At 55.0% G+C, this 18116-nt stretch overlaps 1 protein-coding gene across 1 annotated transcript in view; it reads right to left on the bottom strand.

Annotated features, from left to right (window-relative positions):
- Positions 1 to 18116, bottom strand: part of PLXND1 (plexin D1) — a gene marked incomplete at its 5' end in the record, with an annotated part of 80525 nt that overhangs the window by 10084 nt on the left and 52325 nt on the right. The window contains 11 exons of the mRNA XM_042799885.1: positions 1144 to 1178; positions 2390 to 2453; positions 3543 to 3646; positions 4160 to 4316; positions 6223 to 6369; positions 11780 to 11978; positions 12258 to 12388; positions 13857 to 13964; positions 15186 to 15298; positions 15958 to 16065; positions 17120 to 17234. Coding sequence (XP_042655819.1) covers positions 1144 to 1178; positions 2390 to 2453; positions 3543 to 3646; positions 4160 to 4316; positions 6223 to 6369; positions 11780 to 11978; positions 12258 to 12388; positions 13857 to 13964; positions 15186 to 15298; positions 15958 to 16065; positions 17120 to 17234 — 1281 coding nt within the window. The remainder of the gene's footprint in view (positions 1 to 1143; positions 1179 to 2389; positions 2454 to 3542; positions 3647 to 4159; positions 4317 to 6222; positions 6370 to 11779; positions 11979 to 12257; positions 12389 to 13856; positions 13965 to 15185; positions 15299 to 15957; positions 16066 to 17119; positions 17235 to 18116) is intronic.

Below are 18116 nucleotides of genomic sequence, written 5' to 3' on the forward strand. Positions count from 1 at the left end.
TCCCTCTGCAGCACTCCTGTGCAGCTGCAGTTTAGGCTCCCAGAAGCAATGCACGAGGCTTCCGCGGAAACCAGCTTTTCTCAGATTTGGAGAAAGTGCAAGAATGATCAGCCATCATTCCTACCCTGGCCTTCTTAAAAACAAAACTAAATATTCCACGGGTCAGGTCAGTTAATTACTGATCTATAACGACCTAGCAAGCCATTTAAGTCCACCTTGGCACCGGTTCACATGTGCACATTTGGTTTCCCATCCCTTCTCCCACCCTGCTGTCAGCGTGCATGCGTGCATTGGGTGTTTGTACTCTATCTGAGCACGGAAACTTTAGCAGAGAGAAAAAAAAAAAAAAAAAAAAAGCTATAAAATATTGCTGTTGTCCATAACGCTTTTTTTCATAACAGCTTTTAGCAATGTTTAGCACTTTGTACTTCCAGCGTGGCGCACAAGCAGGAACTAATAAATCCCGGCAGCCCTGGGAAGCCGGCGGCGTGCCAGCAGCTCCCGGTAAGTGACTGGACCAAGGCTGCGCGGGCCGCTACCGGCAGCGCGCCGGAACGCTCTCTGGCTGCTGACAGCTACATCAGCCACAACAATTGCTTTGCCATCCCGGTAATTTTTTATGATGTCCCATAGTACTAAGGCTTGTCTACAGATAACCCTTCTGCGCCTCTTTGAGCCCTTCTGAAGAAAACTAACGAGCCCTGATCCAGCTTGTTCATCACATCTGACGTTCCAGCCCACAGAGATGAATTAATATCAGCACAGCTGAGAAGATTTTCTCCTCTTTCATCACACACACCGAAAAAAACAGGGCCCACGGACTCAAGCGCAGGAGAGACGAGGGACCGCTGCACGCACGCACCCTGAGCGGTCCCCTCCGCTCCCAGTGCTTTCCAGTCTGCAGCCCCGCGTGGGGACGTCTCCCCGACAGCCAGCCCGGCCCCCAGCCTGGCCGAGGGCTCCCCACAGCCCAGGGCCTGCAGGGACGAAAGTCTGCTACGGGGCAGCCGTCGTAAAGGTGACAGACACTGAAATACGCAGATTAGGTGGGCACCCCCCCACTGGCACAAGCCCTTTCTCAGTGCCCCGCTGTCCCCCCACCACGCAGCCACCAGCCTCCGCAGCCCGGAGCGGGACACTTACCAAGTGGAAGTACTTCTCGGTGTCCAAATCCTTCACTGTGAAGAAGAAGAGAGACACAGAGGCTCAGGCAGGGGACCCAAACCAAATCCTGCCTTGGTGGACGCCCCCCACACCAGGAGGCGTTTTGCTTTTCCCAAGAACCCCAACACTGAGCTGGCGTTCTCCAAGCAACCTCAGCGTTTTCCTTTGGTTTGGGGTTGTTTATCGCCTTCTTGGGGCATGTGGCAAGTACCTCAGGAAGTATTTTAAGGACAACTTGAGGTCTCCCAAGGGGTGTTTTAAGAGGGACCCAAGAGGGAATGAGCACAGGATCAGCACGGGGAACTCCTGCATCATGATGCCCCGCTGTGCCCTGCGATGCCCCGTGACGGTCTGTTGTGCCCCGTGATGCCCTGCCGTGCCCCGTGATGCCCTGCCGTGCCCTGTGATGCCCTGCCGTGCCCCGTGATGTCCTGCCGTGCCCTGTGATGCCCTGCCGTGCCCTGTAATGTCCTGCCGTGCCCTGTGATGTCCTGCCGTGCCCTGTAATGTCCTGCTGTGCCCTGTGATGCCCCGGGCCATCACCCAGCCTCATCACCGGGGCAGCCGCAGCCCTGGGCAGCCCCTCGCTCCCGCGGGAGAGAGGCTTCCCACTGCAGAGACCGGCTCAGTGCGGGCGGCCTGGAGACAGGGTTTGAAACTCCTTGTTCAATGTGAATTTTTGTCTCCCTTGGCCTGCTCTGACTCTCTGCACAGCCTGAAACCTAGAAATATGCTGGCAAAAAACTGAACATGTGTAACTGGGAGGGAAAGGGCTTTTCCAATCAAGTGGTTTCAGATCCTTCCTTTTTTGCGCTTTGTTAGCACAGATTGAATGCAAACCCTAACGAGGATGTGAGATGAAAGGTGCAAACACCTCTATCTTAAGGGCTGAGAAAGCACTCAGCACCCCAGCAAGCGGAGAGATGAGGATACTGGATAACACATTTTTTAAAGCAAAACCACAAGTATGACACTTGCATCGCCCACAATGTGTATATCAGAACTGTGTACTTCCCAGACCTTCACCTCTCCCACAGAAGGAAGAGCAGGCACAAACCCCGACTTTTGTGTGCGACATAAACCAGCCTTAAAGTTAGACTGGGTGTGGGAGCTGCCCATTCTCTAGCAGCCGGCTCTCAGCATCCCTGGCCAGAGACACTCCTCTAAAAACACAAGGGTTTCTGCCCGGTCACCAGCAACAAGGGAAAGAGAAGCAAGACGGTACCTCTGCTCAGCGTGGTGTCCTTCTTGTCCGACAAACTCATGGCCAGCGATGCCCCTTCAGGGATCTGCAGAGGAAGGCAAGAGCAGACATCGATGCTGGGGGCTTTAATGGTGCCTGGGGAGGGCCCGGGAGCTGGGGGACACTGGTGCAGTCACTGCTCTGCTGCCAACGTCCCCTGTGCCTGCCCTGCCCCGGCTCCCCACCTCGGAAACTGGCAGTAACGGCACCGCCCTGCGTGGAAAGGGATTTTTAAATGCAAATACAAGACAGCCAGGTCCTCAAATCCAAGGGGAATCGGGCAAATACACGTATCCAAGACATATTTTGGGATGCCGACACCGGGTAATTCGAAGAGGAAAGAGTGTTATGCCGTGCAGGTGCTGTTCTCTGCCTTTTCCCAGGAGGGCAGAAGGAGCCCGGCGCAGCCCGGTCCCGGGGGGCTGGTACCACCTCCCTGTGCTGGGGGTCCAGCTCTCAGCGCAGCGGGGCACCCTGCCAGCAGTGGGGCACCCTGCCAGCAGTGGGGCACCCTGCCAGCAGCGGGGCTCTGCAGCACGGCTGTTACCCAAATAATAATATTAATAAATACTCAGCTCCGTTTTTGATTTTCCATGCACTGTTACATACCAGTGAGGATTACGCTCCTAGGCATACCAGGGAATATGGAAATCATGTAAGAATTTCTGGTTTTGTTTAATTTTAAAAGGAAAAATGGTCAAGAAAACAATTTGATTTACCATGTTCCCCCACATTTTTGGCCTCCACTCCTCGATGGCATCCCTAGCCCCTGCTCTCAAGGCCGGCAGCAACAATTGTGCCAGTGATTTCAGCAGGAGCACGGATCAAGAGCGGAGTGATACTAATCAGCCAAGCTGATGGCCGTTGGGAATAGAAGCTTTTTTTTTCCCTCCTCTTTCTGTTGTCAGTAGTAACTTGTTTTGCATGAAGAGTGTTTAATTAGTTTCAGTGTGTTGCAATATTAACGAGCTTCTCGCCAGGGCAGATGTCTATTCCCCGGAAGCTCTGGCGGAGCTATGGCAACCTCCCTGCCTGTTCCTGACGATCCTGTTTTTGGAGGGGGACCCACAGCTCGCCCCGGGGGCCAGGCGGGCTCCGAGGAAGCGAGGCTTTGCTGCAGCGCTGGCAGGTTTACCTTGTAATGTGCTAATGTGTTGAGTTTCTTCCTGCCATCCTCCACCACCGAGGTGTCATCAAGGTCCCGGAGGATGTAGCTGTCGGTGCTGGTGGCAAACCACTCTGAACAGGGAGAAGGGAGAAGTGAGATGCCAGCCCAAAGGAGGCACGTGCAGCGGGGCCTGGGGCTCCGGGGACCGGCCACGCAGCGCTCGGGGGCTGCACAGCCCCCCTGCCAAGGCCTCCAGGGTTAGCCCCTGCCTAGAGCAGCCCTGGAGGGAGCTGGGAGACGTGTATTAACAAGCTGGCTGCAGGCTCAAGGGTGTTTTAGAGGGTACCTCTTCTGGAGTTAGGACTATAGGCTTTAAAGGGTGCAAGTCCAAGCATCCCTCTGCTCCACCTGGGCTTTCCTAAAGCTTCTTTCCCCCATTATGTGCCCCGTTATCCTGCCCACCAGTATCTGGTCCCAGCACTCATTCCTAAAGAGCATCCTCAGGAAACGGCTGCCCTGATGCCTGCCCTCGTGTCAGTGCTGCTTCACCCCCTGCCCTCTGACAGACACCAAGAGCTGCCGTGTGACACCAGGTGCTTCACCTGGTTTTACGGACAGGCTGGTCCAACGCATCAGGTCCTTACCGAGGTCGACGTCTTCCACCCTTGGCCACTGGGAGTAGGGGACATTCTTGCAGAAGGCCTCCAGAATCTTCTCCTTCACTTGGCTGAGCGTGTCCGTGTCCATGGCCCTGACGCTCAGGGAGTCCATCCCGCAGCCTTGGAAGGAGACGTTGAGGTTCTGCAGGCAGAGGCTGAGTTAGGGGTGACCTGCCCCGTTCTGCCGGCTCCCACGGACACTGCGGCGCCCGCGCAGCTCTCGCTGGGCCCCATGCTGCTGGAAATCAGGCTGAACAAATGTGGTCATATAGGCTTTACGGCTAGTGAGAGGCGCTGATTTATAGCCCCCGGCGGCCAAAGGCCTCTCTGTTTGTTGACGGAGCCAGGAGGACACGGAGCAGCCCTGCAACCTCCTCTCACACTGCCTCGCTAATGGGCCTTAGCCCCGATGCGCAGCGACCACCTCGGGGCGGGAGGAGAGGTCAGCCCCCATAACCAGTCATGTCCTCAGCTTCTCGGCCCCGGCCGGTGACTAATGGGACCGCCAAGGCTCACTGCTCAGCCCCTCCCTGACGCAATGGCCCGAGCTCCTTTGTTTAAGCAAGCTTTAGGCACGCCGCGGGCTGGGGCTGCTGCAGCACTGGCGTCCGCCGGCGGCACTGCCCAAAAACCCGCTCGGGAGGACACACAGCTGCGGGGCTGCAGGCTGCCACAGGGCTGCACAGCCGCTGCCACAGCAGAAAGCTGCAGGGCAACGAGGGCGATGCCTTCTGATAAAAAAAAAATCCTCTCCTCTGTCGGGAGCGGCGGCGACGCCAGCCAGGCGAGGAGAGGCAGGGTCCGGGTGCCTCCTCCTCTCGCAGCGCTGCGAGCGGCGTCTGCCTCCGCTCCTCGGCGCGCCCAACCCCGCGGGCAACCCCGCGCCCTCTTTTCGTGGTTGAATGCACCCCCGAGGGCACCCCACTGCCCGCCCGGCGAGCCCGGGCCGGCGCAGGAGCCTGGCTCGTGCATAAGCACGGCTGCCTCTTAGAAGGACGCGTGGCACGACGCGAGCCGTGGCTGGGATCTTCACAGCCTCGAGGCTCCTTCGCAAACGTGGCTTTCCAGCATCAGGACACAGAGTTAGCATCCCCGACTATGAGCGCTGTGAATGCACAGATGAAGTCCAATTTTCTCCACAGCATTAAAGGAAGATATTATTTCACACTGCATACTATGCAGGTGTTCTTTAAAGCAGAAGTTCAGCTACCAGCAATGTGGGTGATATCCAGTGAGTTAGCACTAACCCTGCAGTTGCTCTCCTTCCTCCAACAAACTCCGTTCATACTTTTCTTTCTCTTCTTGCAAAGTAGGAAGCAGCCACACTTACCCTTCTCAGACTTATGAAGTTACCATTTCTGTCGAGAAAACTAATACTTTGCGCCCTGCTGCTAACCCCTCTCAGTCTGCACTGCAAATTTACAGGTCAATTGGTAACAGGAATCTCCAGAAGATGTGGAGCTCGAACCTGCTCCGAGTTACTGTGATGCACATCTGGGGTAAACTACTGACTTCAGTGAAGCTGCTCCAGATTTATGCCAGGTAATTGAAAGCAGGGTTTGACCCAGGCTCTGGAAAGGCGCCTGCTGAATTGTGTCAGGCTCTGGGGGGAACTGAGCCCTTCACACACGCACAGCCCTCCTCTGCCCCATTCCCGCAGGAGCCGTTCTGCGGAACCGCGTTCCGGCACTGCTCCCGCAGAGAAGCCTGGGCAGAGCCCTCGCCCCGGCACTCGGGTTCACAGCCAGCACCCTCCGCTGCTGGCGAACACGGCTCTTTTGCTGGGAACGGTAAACCAAGGCGGCAGAACAAATTTCCTTACCTCACTCCGCACCTAGTCTGAGCTACTTAGGTGACCCACCAAGGGACGGATGTGAAAACAAAGAGTCATCACGAGCCTGGCTCTGCAGTCGTGAGCTTAGGCAGCAGCCAGGGCCCTGTGCATCTCGTGCACGGTTGTGGCACCTGCACGCGTACCAAATCAGCCTCTTGCACGACTACCCCGCCGGGGCACCCGCCTGCCAGAGCCCCGGGGTGCAGGTACTCACCCTCGGCTTTGCCTCGATGTTCTCCCTCAGGAGCCACTCCTCGTTGAGGGTGTACCTGGCCTTCCCCGTAATGGCGTCGATGGACCCTTTGTTAATCTGCTGTTTGATCGCACAGATCAGCAGGAAGAAGGGCTCTCCGACCGTCTCCTGGGCAAGGAGAGAAGACCAAGTAAGCAAAGCGGAGCCGGGGGTGGTGACTCCTTCCAGCGACGGGGGGGGGACGGGCTCCGCACGGGCACCGAAGGTGCCGCCGCGCATCGGGGAGCAGGACCGGTCCACCCCAGGCACCGCAAACCCCCGGCGGGCGCTCGGTGCCACGGGCCCCCCCGAGCCCCCCAGCAGCTCTCTGAGGCTGCTCAGAAGTTTTCAGGCTTGTGGCGAACGCAGACGGGGAAGAGGCCATAACAGCCGACAAGAGCCGCAGGCGATTTTTGGGGAGGGTGAACTGACTGTCAGCAACAACACACCCCGTCCAACCTGCACAGCGAGTACTTGGGGGCTGTGGCCTGCCACCAACGGCAGCGCCAGCTTCTGCTGTCTCACAGGCTGAGCGCTTGGGTGCTGCTCAGAAGGAAGGGGCATATGTGTAGCTGTGCTGAGTGGGTACATGCCTGCACGATGCTCAGCAAAATACAAATGTGCATTAATTTACATGTGAAATTACACATGAACTTCAGGGAGAATCTGGCTTACTCCAGTGCAGAGATGTTTCCTGCAATCTGACAAACAGTGCGACGTACTGCGCTCAGCAGGACAAGGATGGGGCTGATGTGCACCAAAAATCCCTGTCCACGGGGACATTTGGGCGCCCAGCTTTCTCATGGAGGTATCAGGCGAACGCCTCTTCACGCTGCCTGGTTTGCCATGGAAATCCATGGATGTGAGCCCACCGCGTGTGCCTGTGGCTCTGGGAACTAGTGTTCATACTTCTCATACCACAGCAGAGCCCCGATCACAGCACAACAGAAAGGAGCAGGGTCAACAAGCTGTTCCCATGCGACAGCAAGCAAACACACCATTTAACTCCTTACGTTCGTCCAACTTTGTCCTGCAGGAGAGGGGTGAGTTGTGACACTGCTGCAATGAAAACAAAACGCGTCACGGGGGCCAGCTATTTGTGATGCGGTTCAGATACATGGTTTAATGCCAGATTTCTGATCCACTTCTGTCTGCTCCGCTGATGTGCAAGTAAAACATAAGCTATTTTCTTAAGAAACTTTTCAGTACTGGAGTACGTCCCATTCTCCCTAATGTTCATATGCGATTTCCTTCTAACGAGGCAAGTGCAAATTATTGCACATTTATGTACTTTCTGAGGATCACACACAGCCCGCACAAACACTCCTGCCATCTGAAATCCCACTCAAGACAACAGATATCGAATGATTTTGATATTTCTCAGCTAGAAGCTGCTAAACCCTCTTCAATCTGCTTCTTAATTAAGACTTGGTCATTCTTTTATTCTAATTGCCCTGTAATTGCTAAAGCAATTAATTTGATGACGGGTTTGATTCGGCTGCGTTCAGCGCAGTTGACGATAAGACACTACAGCAGGGCTGTAGGTGGGCAAGCACCATCTGTGCCAACGGTGCACCCGCTTTATTTTCCGAGGGCAACTTTTTTTTCCTGAACGCAGGGAAGCTCCTCGGGCCTTCTGCCTGGGTTTAATGACCTCCTGCAGTGCTGCTCCTGAGCGCGCAGCACAGGCCGGGCTCAGCACCAGAGCTGCCGGTGCTGGAAGCGCAGGAGGGCACGGCTCCCAGGAAGCGGGGAGAGTTGCGAAGTCGCGGGGACGCGGAGAAGTTGAGGATCGCGAGCGGAGTGGAGGAAGTGTCAGAGGACATAAAGGAGCGTTAGCTTCGGCGGGAAGGGCGGGAGCAGGAGAGAAGAGGCAAGGGGGCGAGAGGGGCACGGCGACCTCCCCGGCTGCAGCCCCCGCGCCCCCTAACGCGCCCCCACCCCAGGCGGCCCCCCGCGGGAAGCGCCGGCCCCGGCCGCGGCGAAGGGGCTGCCGACCGCGACGCCGCTGCCTCCAAAGACGTTGAAGGGCGAGTCCTGCCGATCCAGGAGCAGCTGGAAAGCAGCCCAGGCTGCCCGGGGCAGCGCTGGCCGTGGCGCAGCTTCCCGCGGGGGCAGCCTGGGGGGCGCGGGAGCGGGCACGGGCAGGATCAGGCCCTGCACTGGCCGCACGGGACAGCACGACAGCGCGCCTCCAGCACGATGCTATTTCTGTTTGGCTTTTTGGCTTTCGGGCTCAGCAACCGTGGGATGTTATGGAAATCTGCAAAGTGCTAATCAGACAGCAGATTTCAAAGAGGGGGGAAGAAGGGCTGGCAGGCAGGGACTAGAGATAAAATGGCAAACTTGGAAACCTCAAGCATTGTTCGGAAAACTCATCTGGAAATGAATCAAAACTGTCTTTGGACTTGGCGAGTTGGGAGAAAGGAAGTTTAACTAGAAGAGATCAGTGCTGATTCAGGACAAAAAAATACTTAAAAAAACACAGTCTGGGGCCTTTTTTCCTCCTATTGTGAGTGTATTTTAATGAGACTTCATTTTCATTTTTGCCTGAACTGTTGCAGGCTCTTAAAGCTACCCAGGGCACTGAAATAACTTTGCCGTAATGGAAAGCACAATTCAGGCTGGCATTACTTGAACTGTTTCACGCACGATGAGCGTGGGAGGGCTGGGATTTTATATGCTTGGGAAAAAGAAAAGGTTTAGAGCACAGACTGGATTCACATGTTGCTGCCCTATTAACAAGGCTGACAAGTCATTAGAGATGTCCTCCCAGGAGCACGTTACAGCCATTTCCAAAAGGTCTTGGTGAGGCTGGGGTGGGAATAGCACAGAAAACCTCTGCTTATCCCAAGTGCCTGCTAATTTTGGGATGATTACCTATTAGCGTTCTGAGAAGAACCAAACCTCATCTCTGTCCCAGATGCAAAACTTTGGGAAGCTTGAATCCAGACCTAAAAGATGAATTCCAGGATCTTAATTTTCCTTTAACTCCTGGCCCCCTGATCCTGCTAGGAGCCAGGCACAATGGTACCTGGAGAAGATGTTTTGGGTTTTTTTTTCCCCAGCATTTTCTACCAAAGCTGTAGCAAAAAGTAGAGACATGGACCGTATTATCTATGATTCTCACTCAGTCATGCAGGAACAGAGGTCTGCACTGACTGTGAAAATGCTGCATGCTTCCCCTGAATCCAGTCCCAAGCAGCAAGCCTCCCGCTAGTTCTCCATCGCATCTCCCGCACGCACCGAGCCCACCCCCTCACTGTCAGAGAGGTGACTCCATCGCCTTCAGGTGCCCTCCACATGGTCAGACCACTAGTGAATGTGCCCTGCAACTCCTTCCCAGTTGAAGACAGCTCCTTCAAATCATTTTCCCCCAAAACACAAATGGACGGACTGTTAGGCAGAGCATTAATACAAAACAAATGTTTCAAGCATGTAGCGTTGACTTACAAGGAAAAATACAAGCACTTGGAATTTTTCCACTGCACAACGGCAGGGACCTGTGCAGCAGCTGTTTCAAATAGACGTTGTGATTAATGGGGATAATTCAGGAATGAAAACCAGACCCATCGTCACACATCTGACAGACCAGTGCTACAGGCAGGCGGGCAGCCTTTTTTTTTTTTTAACCAAGAAATGCCTCTCTGAAGGCAAGAGAGTTTGATCCAGACAACGCAAGGCACATGGGAGGCATCTGACTATCGCTCGCATCTAAATCACAGCCCTGTGCTGGAACCGGCCCGCCGGCGAGGAGGTGCCGTCCGTCCGTCCGTCCGTCCGTCCGCAGCGGCTCCGCGCGCGCTGGTGCGGCGGGGAGGGTCCCGGCTCTGCCGATCCGAGCGAGACCCCCGGCCCTCTGCACGGCTGAGCTCGCGTCCGCCTGCGACAGCCCACGGGCCTCTCTGGACATTTCTGTCTGCTGGGTGGGCTCTCTTCCTCCTCCTCATTTCAACAGGCAGCACGGCTTCTCCTCCGATCAGGTCCCCCACCCTCGCCGTGGAGCACACGTGATGTGGAAGCCTCCTGGAAATCGACTCTTTATTGCGCTCTAGGATGGAAACCATCTGCTTTTCAGAAATGGGAAATAGGCTGTGGTGGAAAGAACCGCGATGGTCTCCACTGCCCCGGCTTCAGGCTGAGCACGTGAAGCGAGGAGGGGACCGCAGACCCGTCGGGCACCGCCAGCCCCTGCTGAGGACCCTCCGCACTGGCACCGCCGCGGGCACGGCCACCCCCCCGGCACCGGGGCAGAGCTCCTCGCAGTTAATTAGCTGTGTAACATGCCCAAGTCTTTAGGCCCACGTGATAAGACTCAACTTTCTTTCCTCTTTTTTTTTTTTTTTTTTTTTTTCCCCCTGAGAAAGCCTTCTTGCATAATGTCCATTTTTAGCACAAACTGGAGTTGGATCAGATGCCTCACATGTGGTCTCCACTCTCCAAAAGGAGAGATCAGCACTTTTTTTCTCCAATGGTTTAACTACAGGCACAAAAACTGAAGATTAAAAAAAAAAAAATCACTAATTCACTCTTTTTTGCTCTTACAGGCTGGATAGTCAAGCTGCATTGGCCCCGCCATCCTCATTTGCACCTCTAACTTTTCTTTCGTTATACCGGCTAACTGTGTGAGCTAAAATGAAAGATTATGAACTACAAAACCAAAGGCTTTAGGAAAAAAAGCGATCATCAGCTGCGATCAGAAGACATTATGATATGTATGCATACAATACAGTATTGCTTCTGTGGCTATAGCAAACACTTCGGGAAAAGAGGTTTTTCAAAGGCTTTTTCAAGGCTCTCCCCTGTGGGTATAATGGGGTGTCCTCCAATTAACTGCCGTGGAATCAATTAAGTTATTGCTCAATTCTTATGGGAAATTCCAACCAGAACTGGCAAACGTTGAGGATAAAGCACTGAGCAGATGGACTGCTGATGTGCTCTGAGATGCCAAATATATTCCTTTTCGTTACCGTCGAAAGACAGTCAGGCTTCTGGGACAGACATCCCACCTCTCCTGCTAAGCTCTGTCTGGCCACTGTGGGCCCGCGAGACGCCGCCCCCCACGCGAGACGCCCCCCGCACCGCCGGGCTCCGGCTCGGAGCAGCCCCCGGCCCCGGCGCCGCCGGGGCTCTCACCGCCGAGCTAGCTGGCAACCGCCAGTACGGCTGCGCGAGCCGGTCAGAGAAAACAACAAATAACTGGAACGGTTTCCAAAACCTCAAGCCATTCTGGTTATTTTTCAGCTCCCCTACGGCCCTCTTCTCAAGCGTGGTGAAAACGTTCGTTCGTGCTCTGGCCTTAGGAAAGGGCTGCCGCGAAGTCTGATCTCACCAAAACCCCAGACAGAAGAGGAGAAGCAACTGAACTGAAGGTTGCTTTTCCACACTTGACCCTTCCAATACACCAGAACTTGTCGGCCACCGTTCGAGTGGCGATGCTGGCCGGTATTTAGGGCCACAGCTGCCCCCCACATCCCTCATTGCCACCGCATGCGGTGCTGAACTCACACCCACGACAGCAGCGATCTGGTTCTCTTACTCTGAGATAGCTGTACATGCAGATGGACATCCAGTTGGTGAGCATCTTCTCCACCACGGATTCCGTTCTCCTCAGCATCAGCTTGGGGTTTTTGGAAGCTGAAGCATCTATTAGATCCACCAAGAGGTCCTTCATGATGCTGGTGTAATACTCCAGTTTCCCATGCAAGGCAATAGTAAGCAAGGAGGCCAGGTTACATCTGAAACACAGAATAGTGTACGGCTCATGCACCAATCCAACATGACTGAACTGCCAAATAGCATCAAAAAAACCCCAAAACAGAAAGGCAGTATTTTAGACAATTTTCATGAGCCTTCTCAACGGTGTGAAAACTTCAAGCCACCTTTCAGTGCTGCAGGACCTCGGCAACTGTACCTCAGCCTTCGACTGAAATGCACGGCTCCAAACATGGGCTGGATTGCTTACAGGTAAGGAATAAATCAGTCTCCTCCAGCTGCCAGGTCTTTGGCTCTCATACCTGTCTCTAACAGCAAAGTCCTTCTGTTGCTCGAGAGCATGGACAAACACGATGAGAAAGTGCTTGTTGTTGAGTAAGGTAGAGAACAAAGAGATTCCTTCTTCCATATTGGGTCTGCAGTTTTCAGGGATCTAAAGAAAAATTTAGAAAGCAGAGTGAGAAAACCCCTGCTTATTGTTTTCACAGAATCATAGAACCACAGGCTGGTTTGGGCGGGAAGGGACCTCAAAGCCCCCCCAGTGCCCCCCCCTGCCCCGGGCAGGGCCCCCTTCCCCCAGCCCAGGGGGCTCCCAGCCCCGTCCAACCTGGCCTTGAACCCTTCCAGGGAGGGGGCACCCACAGCTGCTCTGGGCACCCTGGGCCAGCGCCTCCCCCCCCCCGCACAGGGAACAATTTCTGCCTTAGATCTCACCTCAATCTCCCCTCTGGCAGTTTAAAGCCATTGCTCCTTGTTCTATCACTACATGCACTTGTAAAACGTCCCTCTCCAGCTTTCTTGCAGTTCCCCTTTAGGGACTGGAAGGCTGCTCTAAGGTCTCCCTGGAGCCTTCCAGTCTTTCTCCAGCTTTTACCCTTCCTGACTGCTAAGGCTGTCCCTGCTGAACGTGGCAGTGCTGAGCTGAGCACCCCTTACTCCCTCTGCTTGACCCAAGTCAGCAGCATGCCTCCCTGGCGAGGGCAGGACTGCGTGTGAGCCCCGGCTGTATCACAAGCCCCTGGGCCAGCGGGGCAGCGGCTGTGGCCATTCCTTTGTTCAGCATTTGGGAGGCTACCTGGAGCACTGGGACCGGTTTATGGGCTCCCTGCTATGGGATGGGCATGGGTAAAGTGGAGCAAATGCAGCTGAGGGCTCCCAAAACAATTAGTGGGCATACGAGGCGAGGTGGAGAGGGCTGGGTTAGGTCAGCCTTGTGAAGAAGTGGTAAAGGGAGATCTTCCTGAAGTCTTCAGCTGCCCCGTGGGAGGGCAGTGAGGACAGAGCCAGGCTCTTCTCTGCTGGCACAGCGCTAGGGCAAGAGGCAAGGGACACCAGATGGGGCATGGGACACTGGTTAAATATAAGGAACAAAGTTTTCACCTTTAAGGTGGCCAGACACTGGAACGGGGCTGTGGAATTTCCATCCTTGAAGATATGTGCCACAGCTGGACAAGGCCCTCAGCAGCCTCACCTAGTTGGAGCTGCTTTAAGCAGATCTCCATTACAACCTAAGCGACTCTCTCATTCTTCAATTCCTACTTCTTGTCCACATGAAGCCCAGCTCTGGGACAACAACAGCTTTCACCTCATCCCTGCTTGGAAGGAATCTCACGTATGATGAACTGCGTATGGGGCCGAAGTGACATACAGTACGATACACCCCGGAGGAGAAGCCCACAGTGGAGCCGGGGAGGCTCTCAGGACGATGCTCCCTCACGTGAGAGCAGCTCCACAGATCTGCCTTCCTCAGTCAACCCAAGCTGAGCTGATGCTGGTATGTGTTAATCGTTCCGAGTGATCAGGCATTCCACGCGCACCACAAGAAAACCCATGGCACTGTCAACGCAGGCGAGTATGGTCAGCACCCGCTCGAGAGCATTTGTTGTTAGTGGGTTACTCACTTTCCATTCCCCCACCAGCAGCGGATGAGTTTCCTGGACCTGGGAGCCCACCTGGGAGCTGAGCTGCTGAGCCGGCAGGACGTAGCACTCCTCGTAGAGTGAGGAACACTGCAACCAAGCACAGCGTTAGGGCCGGGCAGCTCCACCCCGCCGGCAACCCCTCGCTTGCCCTGCTCCGCTGGGGAGCGAGACCCAGAGGCGTGTCATCGGGACTGCAGACCACCCCTTGTGAAGAAACGCATCGGTATGGTTTGGGAAGCCTTTAAACACTTCGCAAGGGCCTCCTGAATGAGCAAACACCACTAGAGTGGGGGGAGGCAGATGTCTGCGCAGACACAAGGCTGTTAGGGTAGGGAGACTGCAAATAGACTAATTTGACAGCTAGAAAAATCCCAGAAGAGAAAGCATTATAGGAGACTAAGTCAAAATAGAAGAGTACTGGGTGTTTTAACATATGTAACTTTTGAAACAGATGGGAAAAATGTTTAAATCTCTAACATTCATACAGCAGCTTGAATCTTAAAGACTCCAGTGTGCAGATATATAGAGACTGGATAACTTACAAACCTGAGTAATAACTACTAATGAAACACTCTGCAGTCATAAATCATCATCTCACTCCTCACCACTGAAATGCAAGTGCCTCAGGGGTGAAATACAGCCGCTGTTACGGGCGCACAGCGACAGAGCGGAGCAGCCGGTGACGGGAATCACGGCCCCGGCGCGTCTGGTGCGGCCCTGGAGGAGGACTCTGCGCAGACAGACTGGGACTGGGCGCCCACGGGGCATCTCACTGGGAGCGCCATGCACCCAGCCTTTGACAAAAAAGGGGGACAGGGACAGCTAACGAGCTCCCCGGCACCAGCAGAGCAGCCGGGAGTGCTGGGAGGCACGGTGTGCGGAACAAAGCGCCCCCTCTCCCCGGATGCCGACGGCAGATACACCCTCAGCCACCCCTCAGTCTCCACTGACGAGTGGGGTGACCCTGGAGCCCCTGGGGAGAAGGGGGACTCCCCAGCACCTTCTGCTCATTTGCGAGAGCTCTTTCAGAAGGTGTCCAACGGCATCAAACGAGCGTCCCCCGGGGCAGAGCTGCCGCCGCCGGGCTGCGACCGTGTGCAGGCAGGCCCGACCTTACTTCACACCCCAGGAGCTGCGGCTCCACTTCTGACAATAATTGAGGCTGAAATATGTGACAACTCAATATATAACAGCGGAATGATTTTGCTACAGTGCAATAACCCTTTAGCAGAGGGAAAGCAGAGTCCTGATCTGGTTAGGAAGGACCTGGGAGCGATTAGGGGACCGTGAAATGCGATATCGCCTTACTTTGGGGAAGAAAGTCCGGGTGACGAAGTGCTTGTACTCCAGAAACGGGATTCCCTGGCTGCGGTTTAACTCCTTGGTCAGGTCTGTCATGTCTGTCTGCAGTTCCGCAAAACCTTACACAAAGAGACCCACAGATGGTAAGAGCTCCCATACTCCACCAGCTGAGACAGCAAGCAGGCTGGCGCTGAAAAACGTGGCATGTCTCATCTCTGCCTCCTCGGGCCTCTCCCTCGGGCGGGCTGAAGCGGGGTTTTCTCGGGGAGCAGCAGATTACTGGCAGGGCTGAACCCTCAGCGCTGCACACGGCGTGCCGCAGCGCCGACAGAGAGGACACGTCCCCCGGCGGCAGGAGAGCCGCCCCCCGCCCGGTCCCCAGCCTGCACCGCCGTCACGTACCGCAGGGACGGCGGGCGCTTGCACTGCCTCTCCCATTGCTCGACCAGGATGTGCTGCGATTTTTGTGGCACCCCATCGCAAAGCACGCTGAAGACGTTGAAGCAACCCTCTGAGATGGCCAAGGGCCGTCAACCCCCAGACAGGGAACCCAGCGGCACTGCAGACCCGCGGCTTGCCCAAGGCAGCGGCACAGCCACACTTCCAGCCGCTGAGCCTCCTTCACAAACCCTGCCGAAGCTCAGAGGCGATGACGGAAATTCTGCTGTAAATAATTCTATAAACTTCTGCACAGTAGAAGGTGAGCAGCTTCACCCCGCTTTTCCGCCACCTCCCTCCCAGCCCTGGCTCCTCCTCGGCGCCCAGCGCAGTGACTTACCTTTGCGGATTTCCTCCCGGATCTGCGACTCCATCTCCTCCATCTGGAGCAGGGTTTTCTGCCAGTAGCGCTCCGCTCTGCGGCTCTTTGTGCAAAACACAAAGAGAGCTGGAAAAGAGGAAGGGGAGAAGCCTTTTGGACTAGGGCTCAGGAGCAGCTGCAGCTGGGATCAGAGCCGTGCTCTGCTGACACGGGTGCGGAAAGCTAAACTCAGTGTTGGTTTAACACCTACAACAAGACTGGTATCAGATCAGGCATCAGGCAGTTGTCGATTATCTGTAAGTAAGTAAAACCAGCTGGAATTTAAAGATCGTGCTGTAGCTGTCATCTTCAATTTAGGTCTATATTCAGCTTAACTGTGTACGAATGTATTCCAGCTGATTAATGAATACAGATTTTAAGACGTTTACCACCTGTATTACAGTGTTCATGTCTGACAGTCTTCCCATGCCTCCAGAAATATGTTTCTAATGATGGGTGGTGCATTTAATAAATAGTGTGCACTACAACGTTTATTAAAAATAAATTAAATCCCTATTAGAAACACCTAATTTGCTGTGAACTGGCAGGTTTCCTGCTGCACAGTCATTCTGGGCATGCGATGAGAGGGTACCCTAGCCAGAGCACACAGGTGCGTTGCACAGCTTGCAGTGAGGAGAGCGAACTTGAGTCTGCTCCAGCTCAGCAGCTGAGGTCACTTGCTCTGCTCTTCATCCTCTTGGCCAGGCGCCTGTCACTGGCTGTTACTGGCGACAGGACCTCGGGCTAGGTGGACCTGGTCTGGGACAGCCTGTGAGCGAGCCCTGTTCAAGTCACTACCAGGCCAAGGCCAGTTTCTCACACCTTTCTTTCTTTATTTATAGTATCTACTAAGTGTTTGGGGGAAAAGGGTAAGTTTATAAATACCACAGGCCCAAGTAACAGAGTTAACTATGGATTCAGCCAGCAAATGCTCCACCCTGCAGGAAGCTTTGATCCTGGGCGCTGGCTGGGTCCGCTACAAAGAAGGGTGGCTCCTTGCTGCACCCAGACCCGTTCCAAGTGCTGCACCACTGCAGCACCCAGAGGTTTCCTAACCTGCGAGCGAGACACCTTCACCCCGCCAGGCGCAATGAGAAAACCCCTCGGCACAGCCTGGAAACACATCGTTCTGTTCCCTTACCTACGACAGAGAGGACCAGCAAGATGCTGCAGATGACAATGGAGACGATGATCGCCGTCTCTCCTCCCCCAAGGTGTAGCATCGCAATTGTGTAGTTGAACTTTCCAACCTGGATCTAGGGCAGGAGAAGGAGGAGGGGAAGCAGGAGCTGAGCAGGATGCTGGCGAGCGCTCGGCAGACCTCCGCCCACGGACGCACGGGCGACGCTGGCTCAGCCCGCCGGGCTTCGCGGGGAGGCTGGGCTGCGCCCTCCACCCCTGCGCCCTGGGGACTTGCTGTGCCTCAGAAGAGCCCGGTCCCCTTCCCGCGTGCCGTGGCGAAAGCCGAGCCTGGCTGACCGCAGGCTGTGGGGCTGCAGCGGTGCCCACCCGCGGGCCACCACGCGGCTTCGGCGGCAGAGCTGCAGAGCTGCAGCCCACGCCAGGGCCCCGCCGCACCCAGCCCAGCACATGAGACAACCCTCCCTCAGAGAGCTCCCGGCACCACACAGGACTGCCCGTCCTACTGTTATTAGAAACCCACTTCCACTAATCATCCCACTTTGTTATGCCTCTGAATCCCAGCTGCACTCTCCTTTCTCCTCCAGAAGCAGAACTGCTGCCGCTCAGGAGAAGGAGGGTAAAGAAACTTTAAAATATTTGAAATACAGATAAAGTAAGGGAATGAAAATAAATAATAATGAGACCAGAGATGAGTAATGATCTTGCAGCTAAAGGAGTGGACTGAGTGTCAGGAGGTGCTGGCTCTGCTCCCAGCTGGCACTTCTTGTGACACCAAGCACAAACCACTTGAGCTCAGTCCTTCGGTCTCCTGATCACCAGAAGGGAAGAGGCCAACACACATCACAGGCAGCCTGGCAAGTTTACTCAGCGCTGTTTATAAATGGCTCTCTAGGCCCCTGGGATGAAAGGGTTTCAACAGCACCATCTGATAAGGAAAACCACACTAGTCTTTCGCTTCTGGAAATTAGAGTTTCACTTCTCTCAGGGAGTAAGAA

Source organism: Tyto alba, unplaced genomic scaffold (assembly GCF_018691265.1).
Source record: "Tyto alba isolate M040663 unplaced genomic scaffold, T.alba_DEE_v4.0 Super-Scaffold_3, whole genome shotgun sequence".
Taxonomy (NCBI): domain Eukaryota; kingdom Metazoa; phylum Chordata; class Aves; order Strigiformes; family Tytonidae; genus Tyto; species Tyto alba.